This window comes from Prionailurus bengalensis, chromosome D4 (assembly GCF_016509475.1).
Source record: "Prionailurus bengalensis isolate Pbe53 chromosome D4, Fcat_Pben_1.1_paternal_pri, whole genome shotgun sequence".
NCBI lineage: Eukaryota > Metazoa > Chordata > Mammalia > Carnivora > Felidae > Prionailurus > Prionailurus bengalensis.
In genome coordinates this window covers 42,740,231-42,766,507 of record NC_057359.1, presented here as the reverse complement: position 1 = coordinate 42,766,507, position 26,277 = coordinate 42,740,231, and the positions used below count along the sequence as shown (strand labels likewise).

General features: G+C 41.5%; 1 protein-coding gene across 3 annotated transcripts in view; it reads right to left on the bottom strand.

Moving 5' to 3' along the window:
* ADAMTSL1 (ADAMTS like 1) overlaps positions 1-25,959 on the bottom strand; it is an 890,060-nt gene extending 864,101 nt beyond the window's left edge. For 2 of the 3 annotated variants that reach the window (XM_043567318.1, XM_043567320.1), the window contains exon 1: positions 25,459-25,732. In XM_043567318.1, coding sequence (XP_043423253.1) covers positions 25,459-25,545 — 87 coding nt within the window. In that variant the 5' untranslated portion in view covers positions 25,546-25,732. Of the gene's footprint in view, positions 1-25,458 lie in introns of all 3 variants that reach the window. The other variant, XM_043567319.1, reaches the window with a different exon arrangement.
* Between the last annotated feature and the right edge of the window lie 318 nt (positions 25,960-26,277).

Sequence of the window (26,277 nt, the reverse complement as noted above, 5' to 3'; positions counted from 1 at the left end):
CCTTCCTCCATAATGGTCTAAGGGTTGAATCTTAAAAACAAATTAGATCATTTCATTATGCTCACACACACACACACACACACACACACACACACACACACACACAGAATGCATGAAATAACCTCCAATAAACTCTGTGTTGACATCAAACTCCTTAACAAGACACAGAGATTTTTCACCAATCTGGCCTAATCTGCCACCCTGCCTTATGTCCTATTATTGGTCCTACCACAGTCTACAATTTAACTTATTGTTTTATCCTTGCCCCCACCCCCACCACACACTTCTTTCTCATGCCTCCACAATGCTCTTCTCCATCAATACCCTCGTTTCCCCCATTCTTCCACTCAGTCAAGAAGACTCAAGTATGATGTCACTTTACCATCACACCATCCCTTTCTTGAACTGACTTTATGACTCTCTCCTCTATATGCCCACAGGACTCTGTTAAAACAATCATCAAAGTATATACAGTCTACTGTACTATAATTTATACATGCCTGTCTTCCTCTGATTATGTGCTTTCCAAGTAACATATTATTCATATTTGTATCTCCAGTGCTTAAAGAGAAGAATGTGTATGTTCAATATATGGATTTATGTAAGTAAATGAATGAATGATGCAGCATATCAAAACCAGCTGAAAAAATAGAAATCCCAGCTACATTATGATTATTATAATCATTCTTTCATTAAATGAACCAATTTCATTAAATGCTCTTGAGGTGGAATTTTATATATCAGCAATCATACATTGTTTATCAACCAAGTATACATTACTTTTAAAAAATGTTTAATGTTTATTTTTGAGAGAGAAAAAGACAGAGTGCGAGCAGAGGAGAGGCAGAGAGAGAGGGAGACACAGAACCCAAAGCAGGCTCCAGGCTCTGAGCCATCAGCACAGAGACCGACGCAGTGCTCGAACTCAGACTGTGAGATCATGACCTGACCGGAAGTCGGATGCTCAACCAACTGAGCCACCCAAGCGCCCCCAAGTATATATTATTTTTAAAGAGAATCTTAAAGTTTTTTGAATGAGATGACAAAGCACTGATGAGGTGAAAAAGTATTTTAGACATTGGAGACGGCACAGAACATAATGCGCAAGGAAGAAAAGGCAGGAATGGGGACCCAGGAGGAGACTAGTTTGAAAAGAACCAAACAACCAATTTGACAATAAATTTCATATAATAAATAAATAAATACCAAACAAATCAATTGGAAACTAGATGGTGACTATAAGAGTTTTTTTAAAAATCTAATGAAGAAGGGCTTTGCAAGATTAAGAAATACCACACTTATGCTGAAAGAAATAGCTCATCCGTAAAAGGGAAGGGACCAGATAAGAAACAAAAATGGTTTGGAGCTGTGGAATTCTCTAGATATATTGAAAGTAAGGCAGTCTTTGTGAAACCATATGACTAAACTGGAGTTTAGGAGTACCAAGCTATATAAGTGGAGAGTAAAAAAAGTGAGAACTGATAGATTTTGTGAGAAAGAAAAGATGTGATAGGAGTTCAGTGTGGAGCAAGCCTAAGTGTAAGAAGGGATATTTTCCCTCCTAACAGAAACAGAGGCATTAGGCAGAGGAGCTATTTAATGATTTGTCAGGGGAAAAAAAGGGTCTTCTCCATGTCTAGCTTAAGATAGTGGCAATATACCCAGTCAGAAATATCAGGAGAAGGCAGTGCATCTCTTTGGAATAAATAGCTTCATAATTTGGAAAAGTGTTCCTCAAAGATCCCACAACAAAATATGTCAGTCAACAATGAATACAGACCTGATCAAAGGAAGATAATTGAATGATCTCTTCTGGAACTCAGTTCTTGCTGGTCAGGGGGATTTCCTGATATCCAACTGACACCTTTCCAAAGTTTGCCAACTTACAGTAAAGCCAAAGTTCATCCCACATCCATAGGAACACGTGCAGCTAGAACAAATTATGGGGAATACTGGCTTCAATCAAATCTAAAACAATGACCAAAGACAGTGAAGGAGAATCAGTAAGCACAAGGTCATGGAGATGACATTCTACCCTTGGCCCAAGGATGGAGAGTCGAGGTGCCTAGCACAGCACCTGGGGATAGCCCTTTGAAACTGTTTCCACTTTCACGCACAAAGATTGAGGTAAACCTTATAAAATTTTCAAGAATCAAATTACGTGAAATTCATGTTACTCAATACCCAAGAAGCCATGTGAAACGAGTTTGCACATAAGGCCCTTGTGCCTTATGTCATTTTACAGGACTGTTACGCCTCCCCGACAGCAGCTCCACAGAATAGTTTAAATGCTCGACTCCTGCACACACCCCATCCAAATTAGAGATGAGTGCACACAACTACTTGCTGGACCCTATGAAAATCTTAAATTATATTTCAGACATTTGGGCTTTAACAAAGAACATTTTTTTTCCAAGCGTATTTTCCCTTGGTTTTTAAACCCATGTGTATTTTAAGGGGGAAAAAATCCATCTGTTTCTGATTCATTTATGCTTAACTCATCAGGATATCACTGGAGAAGAGTTATCGAGTGTCCACGTCACTTTCCCCCCTCCTTAAACTTCTGTAACTTCTCTTCTTAAAAGCAAGCAGGTGTACTGTGTCACAATTAAACAGATAAGAATTGTAAAACACAATCACTTTGATTCAAACCTCAAGATACATGGGTTTTAAAGGAAAGCATTAGAGTCTCCCCCTTCTCCTAATTTCTAGTTGTATGATTTTGTTGGTAGGAGTGATGTTTTTTGTTTTTTCTTTTTATCTTAAGCAGGAGAGAGATGAGGAAACATAATATGGCCAACGACATTTAGCAGGCTGAGTCTAAACTACCTGAATTCTCTTCATCTTTTATTAGAAGAGGTGCTTGAGTAATGATCAAACAATGGAACTTATTAAATCAACAAGTAAAACGATCCCCCCCCCGCCCCACAAAGTGTTAATATTACCAAAGTTTATAAGTTTGTTTAAAAATAAGAACTCTTTTCTTTCCCCCCTGAAACAATGATACGGAATAAAAGATCTGGACTCCTGGTGAACCCACCAAAATCTAACTAACTATAAGGGATGTAAGTCTCACACTGACTACATTTAAGAGGCAGGGTACAGTAGTACAGAGAACATGCACTATGAAGTCAGAAAGGTCTGAATTCCAATTTAACTCAACCTTTTACCGGTTGCTAATTAACATCTAGGTCACTTTCATCATTCCTAACATGGATATAAAGCCACTTCTGCAAGAGCTATTGTGAGTATTAAAGACGAGGCCAACCCAGAGCCTAGCCCACAGCTGTGTGCTTTTTTGGTTACCCCTCATCACTGTCTACAACAGCATTTTAGGAGAAATATTTTCCAAGACTTGATTCAGCTTGTCTAAGCTAAGTAGTCCAAGCCTCTCCTCAGCAGCAGCCATGTGGGACACACAAACAACGCCAGGCTGGCAGTGGTTCCAGCTGCAGAGATGGCAGTCAGCATGTACCCAGGCTAGCAGAGGGCCAGAGGACCAAGGAACTCTCCCACCATAGTTTCCTGCATGGCCAGCAGGTGTAAACCACGACCATGGGAAAACTATCAATTTAGCCCAACCAAACACACTGCCCTGAGACCAAAAGTCACATGGAAAAAATCAAAAAATAATTATAAAACTCACTGCCAGTACCACTGGCAGCTTCTCACTCTTCAAGAGAGTACTTTAAAGTTTATTTGTGGAAGGGGACTAAAGCTGGCCAATTTCTAGCAAAAGCCCATCCGTGCAGGCAGTGGTTAGGTTGAGGGGATATTTGGCAGTCAGCAGGGGTGGTACCTGCCTGGAAGTCCTCTGCCTCTGGTGTTCCTGTTTGGTGGAAAATTTTAACATGAAAGCTGGCAAAGAGCAGGTATCAGAGGGGATAAACCTCAATACAACATAGCAGGTATTTATGATCTGAGTGGTACTTCTGCCCACATTCACAGATTGTTAGGGCTGAAAACATCCGCGGAGATCAACCCCTTTGGTTCAACTCCTTTCTCTTTACAGATGGGAAGCAAAGGTGCACAGAGGTTATGGGGTTTGTCTGAGGTCATATTGCCAGTTAGGTAATTGATCCAGTACCCAGCCTGTGCTCTTTCCCTCACATGCTCTGGATACGAGAAGACTTAGACATTAACATGGCATCTGTGAACTTCTATATGTTACGGGGGCCCTCTATTTCCTTCTGCTATGTCTACAGTGCCAATGAGTATTGAGTATAACCCAAGGGTTAAAAATAAAAGAACCTTAATTAAGAAATGAGCCATAGTGATTTTCAAAAAAAATGCTGAAGACAATGACAGTTTCAACTGTTTTGTTGCAAAGAGGAGAGGTAAGTCTGTAAAAATGACTTAAAGCACTAGGGTCTCATATGTAAATTCATTTGACACGGAAATAATGTTTTATTTAGCAAATAGCAAGGACATTATGCTTTAAAAAACCGCATACACTCTCATATCTGTCCCCAAATCAGAGAGGTAAAAATAAGCATAAAGGCATGATTTTTATTTTGTTTTTATCAACAGGTAAATACGAAATACAAAGCCCTGAGGTACAGCATGCCTGGCATGTCGAGAAACAGACGAAGACTAATGTGGCTGGAGCACAGTAAGTAAGGGGAAAAGAGTATGAGAGGATCAGAGAGGTGGCCAGATTTATAGGGCATTACAACCCATTTAAAGCTTTAGCATTTGCTCTCAGTTGATAGGAGGGCATTAGAAGATATTAAGAAGTACCTAAGTCAACAGGATCACTGGGTGCTGCACTGAGAAGAGACTAAGGTAGGTAACAGCAGAAGCAGAGACCTTTTGGACAGCACTTTCCCAATAATCCAGGCAAACAGAGGATCATATGAATCAAGATGATGATGCCAGAGATTTAAGAAGTGACTTTCTTCCACATTTATAGAAGCAGCAGCTCAGAGCATCACCAGTGAGTGTGCAGTGTGACAGAAACAGAAGAGTCAAGAACAACCCCAATGTTTTTAACCTAGAAAATTACAGAATTGAGTTGGCTTCCAATAAGATGGGGATGTCTATGGAGAAGCAGCATGTTTTGCTTTATTATGGGTTGGAGTTTTTATGGCAGGGATGGGGGTGGGATCAGAGTTCAGTTTTACATGTTACATTTGAGAGGTCTATTAAATATCCATGTAGGAATGCTAAGTAGGTAGTGAATATAGAAGGACGAAGTTTAGGAAAGTTCTAGGCTACAGATATAAATCTGGATATCAGACTGTAATTAGTAATTAAAGCCATGATACTGAGTAAGATTACCAAGAAGTGAATGTGGAAAAACGAGTCGAAGAACTGATCCTTAAGAAGCAAGGAGACAAAAAGAAAGGAAACCCACAGGAAGGAGAAAAGGAGAATGTGTTGTTCTGGAGGCCAAGTCATAAAAGGATTCACAGGAAGAGGGAGTGGTCATTTGTGTTAAGGTAGGAAGTCAAATAAAATGAGGACTGAGAACTGTCCATTGGATTTGGAATGAAGGCTATTGATGCCTTTATAAAAAAAAAAAAAGTTTCAGAGGAGTAATGGTGTGATACCTTAACCACAATGCATCCAAGAGATAATTAAAGCAAATACAGACAACTCTTTCAAAGTTTTAATGTACAAGAAAGTGAAGAAAAGGAGTGGTAAAGTGCAAGTAGTATCAAGAGAAAGCTTTAAATATGGCAGAAACGAGATGTTTGTGGGTTGGTGGGAAAAGTCTTGTATATAAATTTCTTTAAAAAAAGGAACAAAAGAAATAGGATGTAGAAAAGAGGAGAATTAGAGCAATATCCTTGGAGAAATGGGGATGAGATCTGGGACACCAAGTGGAAAGACTGGCCATTGTTAGGAGAATGGATGGTTTACCCATTATAACTGGAGAGAAGGCAGAGTATATGAACTAGATGCAGGTAGGTGGGGAAATGTGGAAGTTTTCTTCTGGTGGCTTCTGTTTTCCCAATTAAAGAAGCAATGAATGAGGACAAGGAAGAAATTGTGAGAGGTTTGAACAGGAAAAAAAAAAAAAAAAACAGACAAGGGGAATGTAGTGTAATTGCTGGTCACTTGAAGCAAACACACCCAGCTTCATAGGTATAACGAACTTGGGTGAAGATCTCTTCGAGTGCATCGAAGAGAGGAGAACAAAATTGAGGGAGTGGTTATGATGATTGAGGGAGTGGTTATGATGATTGGCCAAGGCCAGGAGCAAAGTAAGGTAAGTGAGGTACAGTGAAAAGGTGGTAGGAGTAAGGGCTTGCAGGCCCCAGTATAGTTGAAGAATTATGGGGTTGGGCATTCATTCCACAGGGAGCAAATTCAAAAGATGGGAGTAAAGCTTAGAAAGTAAAATGCTTGACACTGAGATTATTGGGAAATTAAATTTAAATTCATTGTTAATAACAAGACTTTGATATCATCTAACCAACAAATGCACAATAACTCTGCTCTGGACACCACACCCAGATTTTCATTAGTTTCAATGGTGATAGCTACAATGCCTTGTCCTCAGTCCCAAACAGCATGTAAGACTCACTATTAATGACACAATCAAGACTAAAGCCATTCTTGGGGCGCCTGGGTGGCGCAGTCGGTTAAGCGTCCGACTTCAGCCAGGTCACGATCTCGCGGTCCGTGAGTTCGAGCCCCGCGTCGGGCTCTGGGCTGATGGCTCAGAGCCTGGAGCCTGTTTCCGATTCTGTGTCTCCCTCTCTCTGCCCCTCCCCCGTTCATGCTCTGTCTCTCTCTGTCCCAAAAATAAACGTTGAAAAAAAAAAATTAAAAAAAAAAAAGACTAAAGCCATTCCTACTGCAGGGAAAGCAATTTTCACTGAAAATACTATCTTAAAGACAAAAGAATACAGAACAAGATGATATTAAAATAGAAATGACTTGAAGCAAGCAGCTCACAAAAAATGAAACAGAAGCAAATATCCTTGAGGTTAAGTGCTTTAGATGGAGATTGAATAACTGGGCAGGAGATTATGCAGAAACCATATATGGGTGTGGTAGACTGATAATGGCTCCCAAAGCTATGCCATGCCCAGTGGTTGGGAAAAGGGTCTTTGCAGATATGTGGTTAAAGATTTTGAGATGAGAAAGGTATGCCATCACAAAAGAGAGGAAGAGAGAAGTCTGACACACGCAAAGCAGATGATATAAAGACAGAGGCAGATACTCGAGTGATGGAGTCACAAGCCAAGGAATACCAAGGAATGCCAGTAACCAGAAGAACCTGGAAGAGGGAAGAAAGAGCCTCTCCCCCCATGCCTCTGGAGGGAACATGTCCTGCTGACACCTTGATTTTGGAGTTCCTGCCTCCAGAACTGTGAGAGAATAAATGTCTCTGGTTTTTTTTTTAAGCAACTTAGTTTGCAGTAATTTATTACAGCAGCCAAAAAACACCTACAACTTTATCTAAGGAGTGTGTGCTATGCTTGATGCTAGATTGGGCACTTTGAGAAGATCCAAGATGCATGGGATTTAGTTCTTTTCTTAAAGGTTGTATTTTTATTTTATTTTATTTTATCGTTTTTATTTATTTTTGAGACAGAGAGAGACAGAGCATGAACGGGGGCGGGGCAGAGAGAGAGGGAGACACAGAATCGGAAGCAGGCTCCAGGCCCTGAGCCATCAGCCCAGAGCCGGATGCGGGGCTGGAACTCACAGACCGCGAGATCGTGACCTGAGCCGAAGTCGGACGCTTAACCGACTGAGCCACCCGGGCGTCCCTTTTCTTGAAAGTTTTAACAGTCTAGATTGAGGGGCACCTGGATGGCTTAGTTGGTTAAGCATCCGGCTCCTGATTTCAGCTCAGGTCATGATCTCACGGTTCCTAGGATCCAGCCCTGCGTTGGGCTCTGTGGAGCCTGCTTGGGATTCTCTCCCTCTCTCTCTCACCTTGCCCCATTCATGCTCGTTCTCTCTCTTTCAAAATAAATAAGTAAACTTTAAGGAAATGAAAACAAACAAATAAAACTCTACTTTGATCTGAAAAAAGTTAATCAAATCCAGAAAATAAGAAGTGAAACCACTCTTGAAATGTGTCTTGAAGGGTGGGAAGAAGATCATATATCAGGTCACAATACGAAACTTATCCAGATTACAGATTCCTGAATAAATTTCAAAAAGCTTGTGCTTTGTTTAAAAACAAAGCAAAACAGAAAACATGGAAAACCGTCTATTATAATAACCTGACTAGTTAGATCACTGGATTCAAAATGCAAACATTTTCTGGGATAGCCTTCACAAAAGAGAACCCACCCAACACAGAACAGACGTACAAAATGAATGAAATAAATTTAGTGGCAGGGCTTCCTGTCATCTGTTCCAAAGTCTCAGCTTCAGAAATCACCCAAGAAACTAATGGCCCTGTACAGGAGGTGCCTTTAAAATTCACGGCTAGGGGCGCCTGGGTGGTTCAGTCGGTTAAGCGGCCGACTTTGGCTCAGGTGATGATCTCACAGCTCGAAGGCTCGTGAGTTCGAGCCCCGCGTTGGGCTCTGTGCTGACAGCTCAGAGCCTGGAGCCTGTTTCAGATTCTGTGTCTCTCTCTCTCTGACCCTCCCCCGTTCATGCTCTGTCTCTCTCTGTCTCAAAAATAAATAAACGTTAAAAAAAAGTTTTTTTAATAAAAATAAAAAAAATAAAATAAAATTCACAGCTAGAACTCTTCCATACCTTCAACCAAGCAGACCCCTAAGACCTTCTCACCCAAACAAAAGCGACCAGCACACAAAAACTTAAGACATATACAGCGTAACTGGCAAGTCGCCGAATGTCAAATTGAGTCATTTTCTATTTCCCCCTCAAAAACAGCTTCAAAGAACCACAGGCCCGACATTCAGGTTTATCTGTTCCACACCCTGGACCCTCTTTGCCGCAACTGATGGAAAAGTGGCAGACCGCCCTGGGAGTGCCAGCCCAGCTCTCGGCAGATGCTTTTTGCCTCATTAACAGTGGCAGCTAAAGACATAATCAGGTCCAGCTGCAGGGAAGAACTGCTTGAGCTCATGGTTGGCTGACAGGCCCCCGAGTTCCCACTCAATAAGCAATTCCTCTGAACAGTCATCCACTCGCGGGATGACCTAGAACAAAATCCAGCAGGGAAAGGCACGTTCCCAAAGACAGGCACACTGAAAGCACTTCACGGGTTTTCATTCAAATGAAATGTGACTCAAACCCTCTTGCTCTTGTAGAAGTCCCACAGAGCCATGTCCGCCCAGCTTCTACATGGCTGTCTTGATCTGAGTAAGACCATCTGGGGTAATACCCAGGAGAAGATGAGTATCTACCAGCTTGTTACATGTCAGCACCACTGTGAAGTTTTACCACGCTGTGAAACCTTGGATTCGGAAGGTCCCTTCTCCAGCTCTTGTCCTGGCTGGAACTTCAGCATAAACTTCTTTACTAATCCCACGAATGCACCAAGAAAGATGCCATTGGGACCTCACCAGCCTGCTTCAGGGGTAATGTTCACAACAGCCCCAGTTTTCTGATCATGTCGCTCAAACACTTTCCAGCTGTATCAGAAGCATAGAAAGCAGGAAAACACTGATCTGAACCTGCACCAGATGCAAACGGAAAGACCAAAGAACTGGAAGAAGCAAGAGGTGGAAAATGTTTACACTTGCTGAGAAACATCTAGCTTGCCAAATAACTTGTTTGAAATTTTAGCATTTAAAACATAAACATTCTTCTCTTTGGAGGTTTTAGTTGGTCTCCAAATGCAGCTTTTCCTCCCAGCTTCTCTAAAGGAGGAGCTAGATTATGGTGTTAGATGGAGAACGGAAGGGAAAGAAAAGAGCAAGTCTCAAACTCCACAATATAACCAAATGGAAGTAATAAAGCAGCCCACCTAACCAACCAAGCTCTGAATCCTTTCTCTTTTCTTTTTTTCCTTTTCTTTTCCTTCTATCTGCCAAGAACAGGAATTCAGAGAGGCTTACAAAAGAAAAGCCCAGGCTCATATTTCCACCCCCACTGCATGGCATGAGGAAGAATGGAGACCCTGTAGAATGGCCAGGTAAGCTTTGGCCCAGATAAAAGTACAGTATCATGATTTCCTAGATCAATTACAATTGCCTTATAGTATGATGAACCAGACATGCAATAGGCCTTTTTTTTTTTCTTTAAACAAACAGACACTACTTGATGAACAGCCCCCTGGAATGGAGAACTTGTTTTTATTTGTAGTTCATCAAAAGAATAGGACTTATCAGGTGATTGAGGAACTGAAAACAGTCCACTAGTAAAAAGGCTCCATTTTATTTAGGACAATGCTGCCAGCAGCCAGCTAGAACCCCACCTGGGCTTACGTTCAGCTGACAAGATGCTAATCCGCACCATCAGGAACACAGCTGTGCAAGAGAGCCTGGTAAGGGTAGTTGTTATAAGGCAACCAATTTTGTTCAGTTGAATGTATACAGTGCATTTCTAACCCCAAGCTCTTTCCCCTTCCCCACCCCTGGTCCATCATATCTCACCTTATAATTTTGAAAATGCTGGAACAAAAATCTCTCCTAAAATAAAACTTACATACTCCTATTTTTAGTGGTTCCAATTCTCTGGGTCTTGGACCCAAAGGCCCCTAAGTTACTGACAGTGATTTGTAAATCCACATACATCTAGACATCAACTACACACTTGCACATAGATGTGTGACTTTCCAAGCGCACTGTGGCAAAGGCCAGCTTGTGTTACCTCCTGATTTCACAGCTGTCTCCTCAGACTCCCTGGCTGGTGGGGGGGGGGGGGGGGCGGGAGGGGGGAGCCATGTGACTGGATTCTTTGGTGGGATAATAGGGATTGGGACCCTAGTGGAGATTTGAATCTCGTGAGGAACGCAAAAAATGGACGTGGGCAGAAGTGATACATTCCACTCCCAAGATTACCCCAAGAAAACTTCCCATGCAGCTCTCAACATTCTCTTCCCCCTCTGTCACCTAGACACAGGCGCCAGGGTGACCTCGGAAGCCACGTGTTAAAGACACCGCAGCCTGCATCACACCAGTCCCTGAATGCTTGAGACACCCCCAGACCCCTTTCAGACCTGCCAGTTGGACTTTATGTGAACAACAACAAAAACCCTATTTGTCCACTGAGATTTCAGGATTTTACTGTTACAGCAGCTAATGCTTCCTTAATTAATACATATATGTAGGCACTGCTGTGGCGAACAAGATATACATTCATTTTGTTTTTCATTTTGGCAAGAACATTTAACAGGAGGGTATACATTCATGTAAAAAGCAACTCCAAGTTCAGAGGTTTTTCCTCAGTGTGTATTTTCTTCAAAAACACTTCACTGACCATTTCTAAAAATTCCAGGCACTGAGTTAGATGTGACATATACAGAGGGAAATCGGTCAGTCTCTGGCCTCAAGCCTACAGTGAACCAAGATGGCAGACATAGAAGAAATATACAAGTGCCTCACTACAAAACTGCAAGTGCTTGAAGCAAACAGAGCACTGGGAGAGTCACAGAAGAGACCTAATGCACAAGGGGAGCAGAGGGCCAGGTTCTTCTGGGGAAGAGATATTTAAGCTGGAGAACACAGATGGATGAGTGTCAACTGATTAATTAAAAATAAAGAGGGGCACCTGGCTAGCTCAGTCAGTTAAGCCTCTGACTTCAGATCAGCTCATGATCTCATAGCTGGCGAGTTGGAGCCCACATCAGTCTCTGCACTGGTGAGGCAGAGCCTGCTTGGGATTCTCACCCTCTCCCTCTGTATCTGCCCCTCCCCCACTTGCACGTGCTTGTTCTCTCTCTCTCTCTCTCTCTCTCTCTCTCTCTCTCTCTCTCTCAAAATAAATACACTTAAAAAATTAAAAATAAAGAGAGAGCCCTCCAGCAAAGAGAATTGTGCAAAGACCACAAAGTAGCAACAAGCTTGATGCCCTTGTGGAACTGAAAGGAGGCCATTAGCCTGCCTGGAGAGTAGGAAGCAAGGGGATGGGAGGGGGATGGGAGGGGATGGGAGGGGAGGGGAGGGGAGAGAGAGGGGAGAAACGCTATAAAATGCTATGTCTATGCACAGGATGAATCATGCTAGGCGTTGAAGAATAGTAAAGATTTTCAATCTTAGTCTAAAGCCTACATGGGGGTGATAATGCCCCCAAAAGTGGGTGAAAAGTTGGGTTATGGGAATGGGAGAGAAGAGGTTCCCTCCTGATATGAATGGTTTAAGGTTACCGCAAGGAGTCCCTTCAAAGGGTCACAGCACATGTAAACTGATATGTTTATTTATGGCATTAAAATTTCATGGGGGTAGGGGCGGATTAAGAGGAAGTATCTTAAAATGTCTAAAAAGGGGGCAATAATGATAAACAGTCTCAGAAACACTGCTTTAAAGCTAACAGTAATCCAGTTTAGGTGTTAAGCAAGGGAGTGCCACGACCTGATGTTCATTGCTAAAAATTCCATCAGAGTTAATATTTTTGTACTAAAAAGTTCATACTAGAAAAGTTTAGAAAATCCCATTCATTTTAGAAGTTATGGTTAACTGATATTAACCCACTAAGATCATGTAATTTAAACTCTTCCTTGTAAAGATTAAAAAGAACATGAAACTCAGAAAGGCTCTGTAACTAGTGTGTTCAGAATCATGCAATTAGCACGTAGCAAAGTTTATATCCTGTTCTTTTTCTTGCAGCACTGTACCCAAAAGTCTACCCTGCCCCTGCATGCATCTATGTTATACATGCAATTAGCTTGTGTGGCCACATTTTACATATTGATTCATATCAGACCACCCTCCATATAGTATTTGAGTCAGACGTACAGAAAGGAAGATAATGTAATTTTTTGCCATGCTCCTAGATTTTTAGCAGAAAAATAATGTCCTACCACATGCTGTCACCTATCTTGAAAACCGTCAAGATTTGCAGGTTACATACAGGACTAAAAACAAATGAATCCATTAGCTTTCTTGATTTAGTCAAACATATAGGGGGTAGTCGAAGTTCTGCTCAGCTTTTGTTGTAACCCCTGGCAGAAGATTCTTAAAGTGAGATTATTAGTCTAAATTTAAATAACGGTTTCCTGGGTCTGAAAAGTAAACTAGAGGTCTGAAGATGTTGCTTCTCTTTTACACAGAAAAATAAGTACACATAAAATGAAATGGAATACCAATGTTCATAGGGGCACTACTTACAATGGCCAAATGTGGAAGCCACCCAGGTGTCCACTGATAGATGAATGGATAAACAGAATGTGCTACATTCATAAAATGCCACATTATTCACTCTTAAAAAAGATATTCTGACACATGCCACAACATATATGAGCCTTGAGGACATCATGCTAAAATAAATAAGCCAATCACAAAAACAGAAATACTGTTATGATCCCGTTTGTATAAATTCGAATTCAGAGACAGAAGGTAGAATGGTTGCAGTCGGGGAGCAGGGGGAATGGAGCTGTTATAAAACGGGTGTAGAGTTTGTTTTGCAAGAGGAAGAGTTCTGGAGACTGGCTGCAGAACAAGGTGAATGCATTTAACACTACTGAACCATATACTTAAAAATGGTTAAGATGATAAATTTGTTACATGCATTTTACACTTATAATTTTTTTAATTTTAACGAATAACATGGTTTTAAGTGTTTTTACAGTAATTGCAGAGAACCTCTGTTCACATACACACACACAGTCAGAAAACAAACATCTAGGCATCTAGGAAGTCCCAAAGTCTGGGTTCATGACAACATTACCTTTTCAACCGTCTTGAATTTCATGTGGCCACAAAAACCTGAGCAGAAGTGAGATCTGTCAACTCTGGGCAGAAGCGTTTCATTGCCAGAGGAAAGCAGAGAACCATTCTCCTTTCTTGTCTGCCAGGGAAGCATGCAGGTTGGGGTGGAGCCACCGTCAGTGTGGATTCCTGAGTGTGCACAGTGAGCCAAGCTCTCCTCATGATCCACACTGAACACGTGGCCCGATGGGGACATACACCTTTCTTGCATTAAGTCACTATGACGTGGTGGTTGGTTGTTACCACAGCATAATCTAGCCCATCCAGACTAATAAAGAGTTTTTATAAGGAACAACAGAATAGGAGAATTTGAATTTCAGATTATATCAGCAAATATTTTTAATAAAAAAAAAACCCTTTATTTCTCCGCCACCGATTTCTGAAAGAAAATACACAATTAGCACTCTTCATAAAATATACAAGACGTGTCACAATGACTATTAGCAGTGAAGAAAACTTCTTTTCCACACATAATACTACATCATAGACTATGCATGACTCAGTGGAGAGCGTGTGTGTATTTTGTTTGGCTGGTTTGCGATAGAGATGGGGAGAACATCCTAAATAATAGGCACATGAAACATTTCCTTCCTTTCCTCCACGAACGTAGCAACAGTTGCTACATCACACTTGGGTAGAGAAGGTGTTCAACAGCACGTACTCTTCCTTTCATCAAGTGTCAAGTTCCTGGATGCTGTGGACGATTTTCTAAATAAGTATCTGTTAATCTTCCAGGGGCATGATGACTCGAGGAGAAAATACACAGGAGCCTGTTTTCCAGCAGGTTACGTGAAAGGGTAAGGACGAAGGGTTTCCCTCCACCCCCACTCCCCATCACTCCTCAGCTGTAGGCAGAGCGACTGAGACCTGAAGCTATTCCCAAACATCTGAAAACCATTTATAAAAAACTGAGGTTACTACAAATAAAGACACTTTAAGCTGGTGGTTCATATCTTTAGTTCATGATGTAACTAGACGCTAAAATAACAGTGTATGCTCTGGTGGGAAAAATCATCGGACAGAGTTATGAGACGTGTGGTCCACTCCCACTTCTCCTGTTAACAAACTGGGACATGTCGCTCGACTTCCTAGGACCTTATTTCTCTCATCTGTAAAGAATAAAGATCAGATCAATGTTTCCCAGATCGAACCCATAGTTCGGTCCAACTGTGTCTGAATCCTCTGTGGGTCTGGGGACGGAGGCGGGGGGGCCAGGGGGGGGAGACTGGGGTCTCTCAATGCAGATTCCTAGGACCCACCTTTTCCTATTGAGTGAGCGTCTGAGAGTGAGACCCAGGAATCTGCATTTTAGAGCTTCTTGGCTTTTAGCTGCATGGCCCTAGTCTTTGGTGGCCTTTGGAAATCCATGGTACAGCCAAACCGACTCATGCGCAATGAAGTTTGTGACCCATAATACTAAAGAACCTCTAAGTCTTCTTCTAGCTACATAACCCCACAGCCATGAGCAGAGCTGAAAACCAAGTATGTTTTTGGTGGTGGTTATGAAACCACCACCAGCTCCATCCACTCCAAAATGCATAATGCTCTAGAGTTCATCCCAGTGTAAAATAAAATACTAAAACTGATAACGATATTGCTAACTATTCAGCGCTACTTCCCTACTCGCTTCACCTCATCTCCATCCTCCACCACAAAAGAGCCTGAATCCAATCACACCTTAGACAACAAATGTTAATACCACATGTGAAATTTCAAGGCCAGATCTTTACCTCATGTTAGCTCCATGTTTTCTCATAAAATGGTCTCCAAACATCAAAATTTGTAGACCGATAAAATCTTTCTGTGCTGTGTCTGTGAGCAAATAGGTTGAACTGCGTATACTGAAGCAGACAATGGGTCCTAAGTACCCATTTAATTGAACGAGTAAACACTAACACATCAACATTGGAATGGAGAGAATACCTCTTATCATGTTTGGCAACCAGCAGGCAGTCAGTAAGTACTAAATTTCCTTCCCTGAAAAAGTCTGAGTCCTAGTTGCACAGACACTCAGTAAATCCAGAACTAGAACCTGGATCTTTGGACCTCAAGTCCACTGTCTTGTAATACTGACCAAAGTTTTACTTTCACTGGGAAAATGTAGGAGTCTCTAAAAAGTGTGTACAACAACCAGAATGAGCTTTAGTGGTATTTGGAGATGGATCAGGACAGGAAAACAGAAATAATGAAAGAGGAAAAATAGTGCTAACTTTCAGTTAAACATGGTAGATTGAACACCATTTTTTCTCTATTCCCTCCCAAATGTCCACAAAAATAACAATAAATAAATAAAGATGACAAGAGAACTGGAAAGGAGACCACAGCAGACAAAAGATGCCAATAAATTTTTGGAATATGGAAAACTAGTGGAAGAATTGTTACTGACTTAACAGAATTGTACTTGCAAAGAGACACAGTGATGAGAAGCAATACCATTTGGCCTGTAAAACTCTAGAAAGGCTTCAGACTTGGAGGCATCTGGTGCTGCAAAAAGCTGGGGGGTGACGCTTTGGCTACAACTCCAAATACCAGTTAAAACCTTACCTAAAGACAACTCTGTTGAAAAATAAAATTGAGGGGCATCTAGGTGGCCGCGTGACTCTTGATTTGGCTCGGGTCATGATCTCACAGTTTGTGAGATCAAGCCCTTCGTCAGGCTCTGCACTGATAGCATGGAGCCTGCTTGGGATTCCCTCTCCATCTCTCTCTCTCTCTCTCTCCCTCCCTCTCTGCCCCTGCCCCACTCATGTGTGTGCTCTCTTTCTCTCAAATTAAGTAAATAACTTAAAAAAAAAAAAGAAAAGAAAATTGAGAAAATCTTTTGCAAATATAAAAAAAGATAACAATAAAGACAAAAGATTTGAAAAGAAGGATGGTTGAAACAGGAGGTTTAATAACTAACAGGAGTTTCACAAAAAGCAAACACATAGGTACCAGCAAGGAAATTATCAATGAAATATGAAAATTAATATTCCCCAAAGGGAAGGACATTGATCTATTCAAGTTCTGTGGAAAACCTGGCACAGTGAATTTAAATAGTCCACACTGAAGCACATCATCATGAAACTTTGGCTCAGTGACTAGCAAACTATGGCCCCTGTTCCAAATCTGGCCCACTGTCTGTTTTGGTAAATAGTTTATTGGAACACAAACAGGTTCATTCATTTATATATTATCTATTACTGCTTTCATGCAACAGTGGCAGAGTTGAGTAGTTATAACAGAGATTGTGTGCCTACAAGACCTAAAATATTTTCCTAAGAGAAATGAAAACATATCCACACAAAAACTTGCACGTGTATGTTCGTAGCAGCATTACTATAACAGCCAAAAGGTAAAAACAACCCATATGTCTGTCCACAGACAAATGGATAAACAAAATATGGTATATCTGTACAACAGAATTTTTAAGCTAGAAATAAATGACATGCTGGGCACCTGGGTGGCTCATCAGGTAATCATCTAACTCTTGACTTCATCTCAGGTCATGATCTCAAGGTTCATGGAATTGAGCCTCACATTGGGCTCCATGCTGAGCACACTGAGCATGAAGCCTGCTTGAGATTCTCTTTCTCCCTCTCTCTCTGCCCCTCCCCTGTTCATTCTCTCTCTTTCTCAAAATAAATAAACTTTTAAAAAAAAGGAATGATATACTAATGTATACTACCAGTTGGATGAGCCTTGAAAACATGCTAAGTGAAAGAAGCCAATCCCAAATGTTTACATATTATATGACTTCATCCATATGGAAATACAGAGAGGCAAAATCTACAGAGAAAGAAAGTAGATTATTGGTTGTTTGGGGCTGAAGGTGGTAGGTGGAGAGTACAGGTACAAAGTTTCTTTTTGAATTGACAAGAATTTCTAAAATTGACTGGGGTGATGGTTGCACATCACTGAATATAATTTAAAAAATCCACTGAATTGTGTACTTTAAATGGACAAGATGTGGGATATGTGAATTATATCTCAATAAAGCTGTTTTTTGAAAAAGGAAATGTAATAGGAAAAAACAGAATTATAATAATCTACTTGGAACACTATAGCCATTCCCTATTAATAGCAACCATTAGTACTGGCCATTCCAATTTATTAATACTGACTCAATGTCATATTAATAAAATGTAAAATGTGATAAAAGATCATGAAAGAATGATGAAAGTAGAATATGAAAAAGAATTAAGAAATCATACCACAATGGGAATCTACTCGAATATGAAAAATCACATTAAAGGTATAAGAATTGTAGAGGTAACAATCATATGAAAAATCTCAAAGAACTCAAAATAGTTATCTAATATTAAGTTGGCAAAATCAAAGTAGATTTTAGAACACAGTCTATTACTAGGGATAGAGGTCATTTAATAATGAAAAAGAGGTCAATTCACCAAAAAGACATAACAATTCTAAGCATTTATGCACCCAATAATAGAGCTTCAAAATAAATAAAAGAAAATCTGATAGAACTTCAAGAAGAAATAGACAAATCCACAGTAGTAGAGACTGTAATATCCCTCTCTAAATAATACACTAAATATATAAAAATCAGTAGAGATACAGAATATACTCTCAACCAACTTGATCTAACTGACATTTATAGAGTGGTCCACACAACAACAGCTAGACTGATCAGGAAAATTTAGAAGACACATATCTATAGAAAGATTAATTCTTTATGAATATAGAGAACATTCACCAAGACAGACCATGTTCTGGGCCATAAAACAACTCTCAATAAACTTAAATAGATCCAGGTTATATCAAGTATGTTTGCTGACCAAATTGGGATTAGAAAACATGGACACAAAGATATTTGAAAAACCTGCAAATATTTAGAAACTAAACAACTCATTTCAAAATACCTATGAGTCAAAGAAGAAATCAAAGACAAATTAGAAAATATTCTGAACTGAAGAAAAATGAAAACACATTTATGGTATGCCAATAAAATATTACTGAGGAGGGGAGCCTGGGTGGGTCAGTTGGTTAAGTGACCAACTTCAGCTCAGGTCATGATCTCACAGTTTGTGAGTCTGAGCCCCACATCAGGCTCTGTGCTGACAGCTCAGAGCCTGGAGCCTGCTTCGGATTCTGTGTCTCCCTCTCTCTCTGCCCCTCTCCCACTCATCTCTGTCTCTCTCTTTCAAAAATAAAAAAAACATAAAATTAAAAAAAAAACATTACTGAGGAAAAATTTAGGTCATTAAACACCTCTAGTTGAAAACATAAAAAGTCTATCAATAACCTGAGCATCCACCTTAAGAAACTAGAAAAATAAGACTAAATGAAATACAAAATAGAATAAAGAATATAATAAAGATGAGAGAAGAAAGGAATATAATAGAAAACAAGAACGTCCATAAAACCAAAAACTGGTTCTTTGAGAACATCTATATAATTAATAAGCCACAAAGCAGATTGATCAGGAAAAAAAGAAAGAATAAACAAATCACCATTATCAGGACCAATACAGGTGATAAAACTCCATGTTCTAATAATATTTAAGAAAAAATAATATGGGAGCATTATGAACTACTTTATGGCAAAAAGCAACAACTTAGATGAAATGCATGAAAAAACACAAATTACCGAAGCTAACTCAAGACAAAATAGATTACCTGAAGAACCCTATATCTATTCAAGAAATTAAATTTGCAGTTAATCTTTAAACTAAGACAAGTCCAAGTCCAGATGGCTTCACTGGTGAATTCTACAAAACATTTAATGAAGAAATCAGACACAAACTCTTCCAGAAAATTAAAGAAGAAGGAATATTTCCCAACTTATCCTATAAGGCCAGCATTACACTAATACTAAAAACACATCACAAGACATCACAAGAAAACTACAGACCATTATCTTTCATGGACATAGATGCAAAAATTTGAATCAAAATTTCGTAAACTGAATCTAACAATATTTTTAAAAAGTATAATGTATTAGTCACCTAGTGAGTTTATCCCAGGAATGCAAGGTGGTTAACATTTTGAAAATCAGTGTAATTTATCATATTAACAAACAAGAAAGGAAAATTCATGTGCTAAATAGATGAAGAAAAAGCATTTGACAAAATCTATCATTGATTTCTAATAAAAACTCTCAACAAAGGAAGAATAAAAAGAACTTCCTTGGGGCACCTGGGTGGCTCAGTGGGTTAAGAGGCCGACTTTGGCTCAGGTCATGATCTCACAGTTCACAGATGTGAGCCCCGCGTCGGGCTCTGTGCTGACAGCTGGGAGCCTGGAGCCTGCTTCAGATTCTGTGTCTCCCTCTCTCTCTCTGCCCCTCCCATGCTCATGCTCTCTCTCTCTCTCAAAAATGAATAAACATTAAAAAAAATTTTTTTTAAATAACTTCCTCAATCTGATAAAGAGCATCTACAAAAAAACTTACACCTAACATCATGATTAATGGTAAAACACTGAATTATTTTTCCCCAAGATAAGGCAAAGGCAATCAGTATTTTAATCAGTGTTATTAAATAAGAAATTTAAAATATCCAGATAGGTAAGGAAGAACAGTCTTCATTTTCATGACATGATCATATGTGTAAAAAAAAACCTGATGGGATATAACAAAATGCTACTGTAACAAGCCACTTTGCTAATGTTGCAGAATATGCAAAATTCAATTATTTTCATATTCTTACAAAGAATTATCACGTGCAATTTTTAAAAAACAGTGCCTCTTAAAAGAGCAACAAAAATGTGAACTATTTAGTATAATCTGATAAAAATATCCAAGACCTGTACACAGAAAACTACCAGATATTGCTGAGAGAAATTAAAGACCTAAATAGATAGAGAGGGATCATAAATTCAATATTGTTAACAGGCTAATTCTCTGAAAATAGATCGATAGCTTAGAACACCCCAAGTCAAATCCCTGGATGCATTTTTTAATTGGCAAATTGATTCTAAAATGCATATGGGGGTAGCCAAGGCAACACACTTGAGAATGAAGGACAAAGTTAGAAGAATCACACTTTCTGAGTTCAAGACCAACTGTAAAGCTACAGTACTAAGGGTAGTGTGGCACTGGCATAACAAGAAACATATAGTTCCCCGGAATAGAGTAGAGAATCCAGAAGATAGACCTAATCATGCATGGACAACTGATGTTCCACAGAATTGCAAAGACAATTCAGTGGAGAAAGGAAAGTCTTTTGAAAAAATCATGCTAGAACGATGACATATCCATAGGCAAAAGGAAAAAATGATCTTGTACCACATACAACTCAACGTGGAATACAGACCTAATGTAAAACGTAAAATCACAGAACTTCCAGTAGAAAACCTCTGTGATACTGAGTTAGGCAAATATTTCTTTAAAACAAGAGCAAACACACAATCTACCAATGAACAATGCAATAATTTCAGTTTCACCAAAATTAAAACTTCTGCCCTTCAAAAAACACTGCCAAGAAAATGAAAAGACAAACCATAGCTTGGGAAAAAATATTTGCAAATGATACATCTGACAAAGAACAATTCTCAAAATTCAGTAAGAAAACAACACATTAAGAAATGGGCAAAATGTTTGAACAGACATTTTGCCAAAGAAAATATTTGGATTTTAAATGAACCCATGAAAAAATACTCATCATCATTTTTCATTAGGGAACTGAAAATTAAAACCCGAGCTCCTACTATACCTACTAGCATGACTAAAATAAAAGACTGACCTAACCACATGTTGTCAAGGATGCAGAGAAACTGGAATTCATACATACTGCTAGTAAGAACATAAAATGGTACAACCGTCTGCAAAACTGACATTTTCTTAGAAATTTAAACATACCTACCAATGATTCAGCCATTCCATCTTTAGGTATTTACCTAGGACAGATGAAACCACACAGCCAAAAACTGGAAACATTGTCTAACTGTAGATGTAAGCTGATGGACAATGAAATGTGATATATGCATACAACATACTACTACTCTGGAACAAATTATTGATATGTGTTACAGCATGGATAATTTCAAAATAATTAGGCTGAGCGAAAAAAAAGCCAGATCAAAAAAAGTAAGGGAGAAGGGTACCTATTATAAGATTACATTTGCATAAAATTCCAGAAAATACAAATTAATCTATATTAACACAAAACAGATCGCATTTTGCCTGGTGATGTTGGGTTCGAGGAAGGATGGCAGGGAGGGATTCCTAAGGTCATAAGGACACCGGGGTGATGGTGTCATGGGTGTATACATACGTCAAAACTTAAAATTGCATACTTTCTGTATGTGCAGTTTATTGAATGTCAGTTATAACTCAAAATAGTACAAAACAAACAAACAAAAAAGCTGCTTTGGGGCCATGAGATCTGACATTAGGAGAAAGAGCAGAACAAGAATTTGCTACGTTTTCTTAAAACCCTTAGTCATTTTTTTAACGATGCAGAATCATCATGGTAAAAATGAAAATAAAAAATAAAACAAGAGCAAGAACATACAAGAGGATAACAAAAGAGAAAGTATTTTCTTTAAGGTCTTTAGTTGAAAAACAGGCACCTATAAAGGCACAAATTCTTTCCAGCCTTCCTGGAACTATTCATTACTAAATTCCTAACAAGGATGCAGTTTAGAATCCCATAGTAAATGAATATATTCCGTTTTAATATTCACATGACGCTATCACTGATAAACCACCAAAAGAACATGGATTGCCACTAAGCGACATTTGTAAGCAACAGTAATGGATTTATGCTGAGCAAGCCATAACCCTCTCCAACAACTTTGTTTATTTTTACAGTGGATTGCTACAGATGGGTGGTAGAAATCATTAAGTAGGTGATAACCCCTACGGGTGTCGACCATTAATTATCTACTTCCCTACCTGGGAGAAATTTAGGCAATGGGATGAATTTGGGTTCAGCTGATGAAATGAAATTGATATCAGTAAAATAATCTGTTTTACAAGAGCCCAGAGTGAGCTACCTTCCAAATGCACAGGAAAAGAAAAGAAACTTACAAGTTAGGAGAGTAATTCAGTCCGAACAGAAGCAAAGGGAAATAACCCCTGAAAGGAGAAATTCAGTGAGGAAAAAGGAGAAATGCTGCTGTTTCAAATAATCTGATTTGCATTCAGATTGTTCTTTAGACTTTTGGAAAATATGGCTCAGGTGTAATTCAGTTTAGGAAGCCAGAGCTCTTGAACACAGATCCTCCTTCTAGAGGGCTATAAGATACTCAAAGAGGTCTGATAACTCTGATAGTGATGGTTTCATGTACTGAGGGCTTTGATTTAATAACAGTTTAACAAATGTATACATTCCAAACAATATTCAAATCATTTGGCACTGGCTGTGGTTTATAGAATGACTTCTTGGTATTAAATAACCTCAAGTTTCTGGTCTTAATTCACTGATTAGATATAATGCCCTTGTGTTTAAGTGAGAAGCTTAAGGGATGTTGCAAGATGAACTGCTTCTGTCACCTAAGTTAACCCTAAAGCATATTCCATTCCACCAGGATACGGAATCCAGCTACCACTTTAAACTCTTTTCTCTCCCTTCTCTGACAAGTTTAGTCAGGCTTCTCACATGTGGAGAGCAGCCCTGCCGAATGGAACAAGAAAAACTCACTTGGAATTAAACAACAAACCACTTCCAACACAAAAGGCGCAAATCTGCTTTTATCATCTGTATCCAGAAGAAAGTAGGTTGAGAAGCAGAGCAAGGAAGAACAGGTACATAATGCCAGGAGAAATCAGTTTGTCCTGAATATCACCAGGCACTGAATGAAGAAGTAGAACACACACACATATGTGAGCCCCGCCCCCCTCCCCCCCACACACACCAAATCCTACAGTGTATATCTTAGCATCTTCATTACATCTTTGCTTGGTTCATATATTATCAGATACTTTACCAAAAGCCCAAGGAAAGGTAGAATTCCTGCCCCTGCCATTATTTAGAAATAAGACAGAAGGCATTCTGTCTTGATTTGGCTTACGTGTCAACCTGCCTGGTGTTGCTGAGGCTGGTAGTACCTTGGGGAACATAGACCAACACCCTCATTTTGCAGATGAGGAAATGACACAGGGAAGCAGCCAGGATTGGATGTTATAAGTTAAGACTCTCTCCGTAGGCTGTCTTGTAGGCCCTTGACTGTTCTTTACTCCTTTGAATTTCCTTTCGACGTCCTGATTCTTTAAGAACAGGTCACTGGAAGGCAGGTCATTTTTACACAGGAGTTTTCAACCCAGCTGCACCATGGTATCACCTGGGAGCTTTATAAATTCTGATGCTGGGGCTTCACACCTCCTGCCCCAAAGGATTCTGATGCAATCCAGCTGGGGTGTGGCCCTAGCACCAGGAGTTTCAAGAGCTCCCTTGGGCAATCCTGACGTGCAGCCACCTCTGAGAAGCTTTGCCATGAAGCAAAGCATACTGGGAATGAAACTTGCTAATAATTAAGACGATCTTTTGCAATAGTTTTTCATCCGCCAATCTGAGCAGGTGTTTCTTGTTGAAAACTTCTACCTCTTATTAGAGTGTACCCTGCTCCTCAGGTTCTAGCCGGCTCTGGGCCCTTCCTCACCACCGTTCTGGGGCCTTGCTCAGCCTCTAAAAGCGCACCGCTGCACGCAAAATGACCACAAAAATAGAGACCTGAAAACAAGTTTCAAAACGTTAAGTAAAAGCGAGGGAAGGAAATCCCCCGATTTGGACAAGTCTTCCATAAGCAAAACAGAGGAAAGGGAGGCTATCTGGCGATAATTCCGGCCAAGAGTATTTGGGCATTTTCCCAGAATTACCCAAGTAATCCCGTGAAAAGCGAATCTATGTAGGCTACATTATGCACAAACTGCCTAAACCGTGAGTTTTAATCAAAAGTTACCTGACTCTGGAAAGCGTTAAAGGCAAAGACACCACAAGCATCATAGATTCCACTAGCCCCTGGCCCCTTCCCTAAGCATCTCCCTCCAGGGTCTTGCAGTAAGAAACCACAACCAAGCAGACAGTGAATTCAACACTCCCCCAGGGCTCTTCTGCTCTGCCTCGGGACCTGAGACGCCCACTCAGGAGAACGCCCCATTTCCTGCACCCTTCCAGCTCAAGAAAAAAAAAACCCTAGGAGCATTCTGAGGGGGCGTGGTGAGGACGAGTCCCAGTGCGCCGTCCAGAACCACCTTTTCTCCACCGCAAAGGTTCCGGGAGCCCCCCGGTCCTGTATCTGCACACCTTACAACGCCCCGCCCCCGACACTCGGACGCAGGTGGCCCCAGGACAAGGATGTCAGAACTTCCCTGGGTCCCGGAAAGGACGGAAGTGAGGAGGAGTGTCCCAACCCGCGAGCCTTCCCCTCGCCGCCGGAGCCGCCGCCAGGAAGAAAGGTCTCCGCCGAGGACAGCCCGGAAGAGGTGCGGGGTCGCGGACTCCCTGAAAGTGGGCCGCACCCGGGCTCTGGCGCCGTCTCCTCCCCGCGACTCTCCCCAGCTGGAGGCCCGTCCCTGGCGCGGGCGGGACGCCGGGACCGGCCCCAGGAGGGTAGGCTGAGGCTCAGCGCAGAATTTGACCCCGGCAGCCCTGAGCTCGCCACGCGGGGCCGCCTTAGCCCCAACCCCGTGCCACCTGTCCTCGCTGGGGTGGCAGCGCAGCCCCAGGACAGGCCCCAGGCTGAAGCGCTCCCCGCTCTCGCCGACTAGAAGAGAAGTCCTAGGAGGGGGGAAGCGACTCCAGACGCGCAGACCGCCTCACCTGTCCGGCGACGTAGAGCAGGCACCAGGTGCCGCCAAAGATGCGAACCAGGAGCCTCGTGCGCCAGGGCGCAGCCAGCCTTGCCATGGTCCCCGAGCGGGGAGGGAGGGGGTTCCGGGCGAGACCCCTCCCTAGAAGCGGTAGCCGCCTCCCGCGCTGGCTGCAGGGCTCGGCCGCGGCCGCAGCAGCCGGCGGGCGGACTGAAGCGTGCGCCTGCGGGGCAGGGCTGCGCCGGGCTCTGCCGCGCGTCCTCTGAGCCGCCCTGCGGCTGCGGAGCCGGGCTGCTTTGAATGGGAGCGCGTGCGCTGGGGGTGGGGGCGTTATTTGTGAATGTGCTGCTTGTCTTGGCTCGGGATGGTTCGCGCTCCAACTCCCCCCCCCCCAGCACCCCCTCCGGCTCCTGCTCCTCCCCTCCTGTGTCAGCCCAGCAAAGGCGGGGAGCGCAGACACCCAGCCGCCCCGGCAGCGACTGCGGTGCGCCTTTCGGGAAACTGGAGCAGGGCTAAGCGCTGGCTTCTATTTATTTATTCTTTTTTAAAGGGAGGGTCTCGCACTGCACACCTTGGACGCGTTTGGAATTCGACCCTGCCTGCCCTGGGAGAATTCGGGATGAGAAGGAAAGGCTCTCCCTGGACGCTGTCGCTTTCCCCGGAACGAGTCCTCAGGGCCGTTCCCTGCGCTCTTTCCCTGGGACTTGGCGCGCCGCAGCCGCTCTGGGAACCTCGCAAGGCCCTCCAGGGACCCGGGAAGAGGGGGGGTGATTAAGGAACTCTACCCCACACAGTGCGCAGATCTGAACGTAACGGTTTGTTGTCCGCG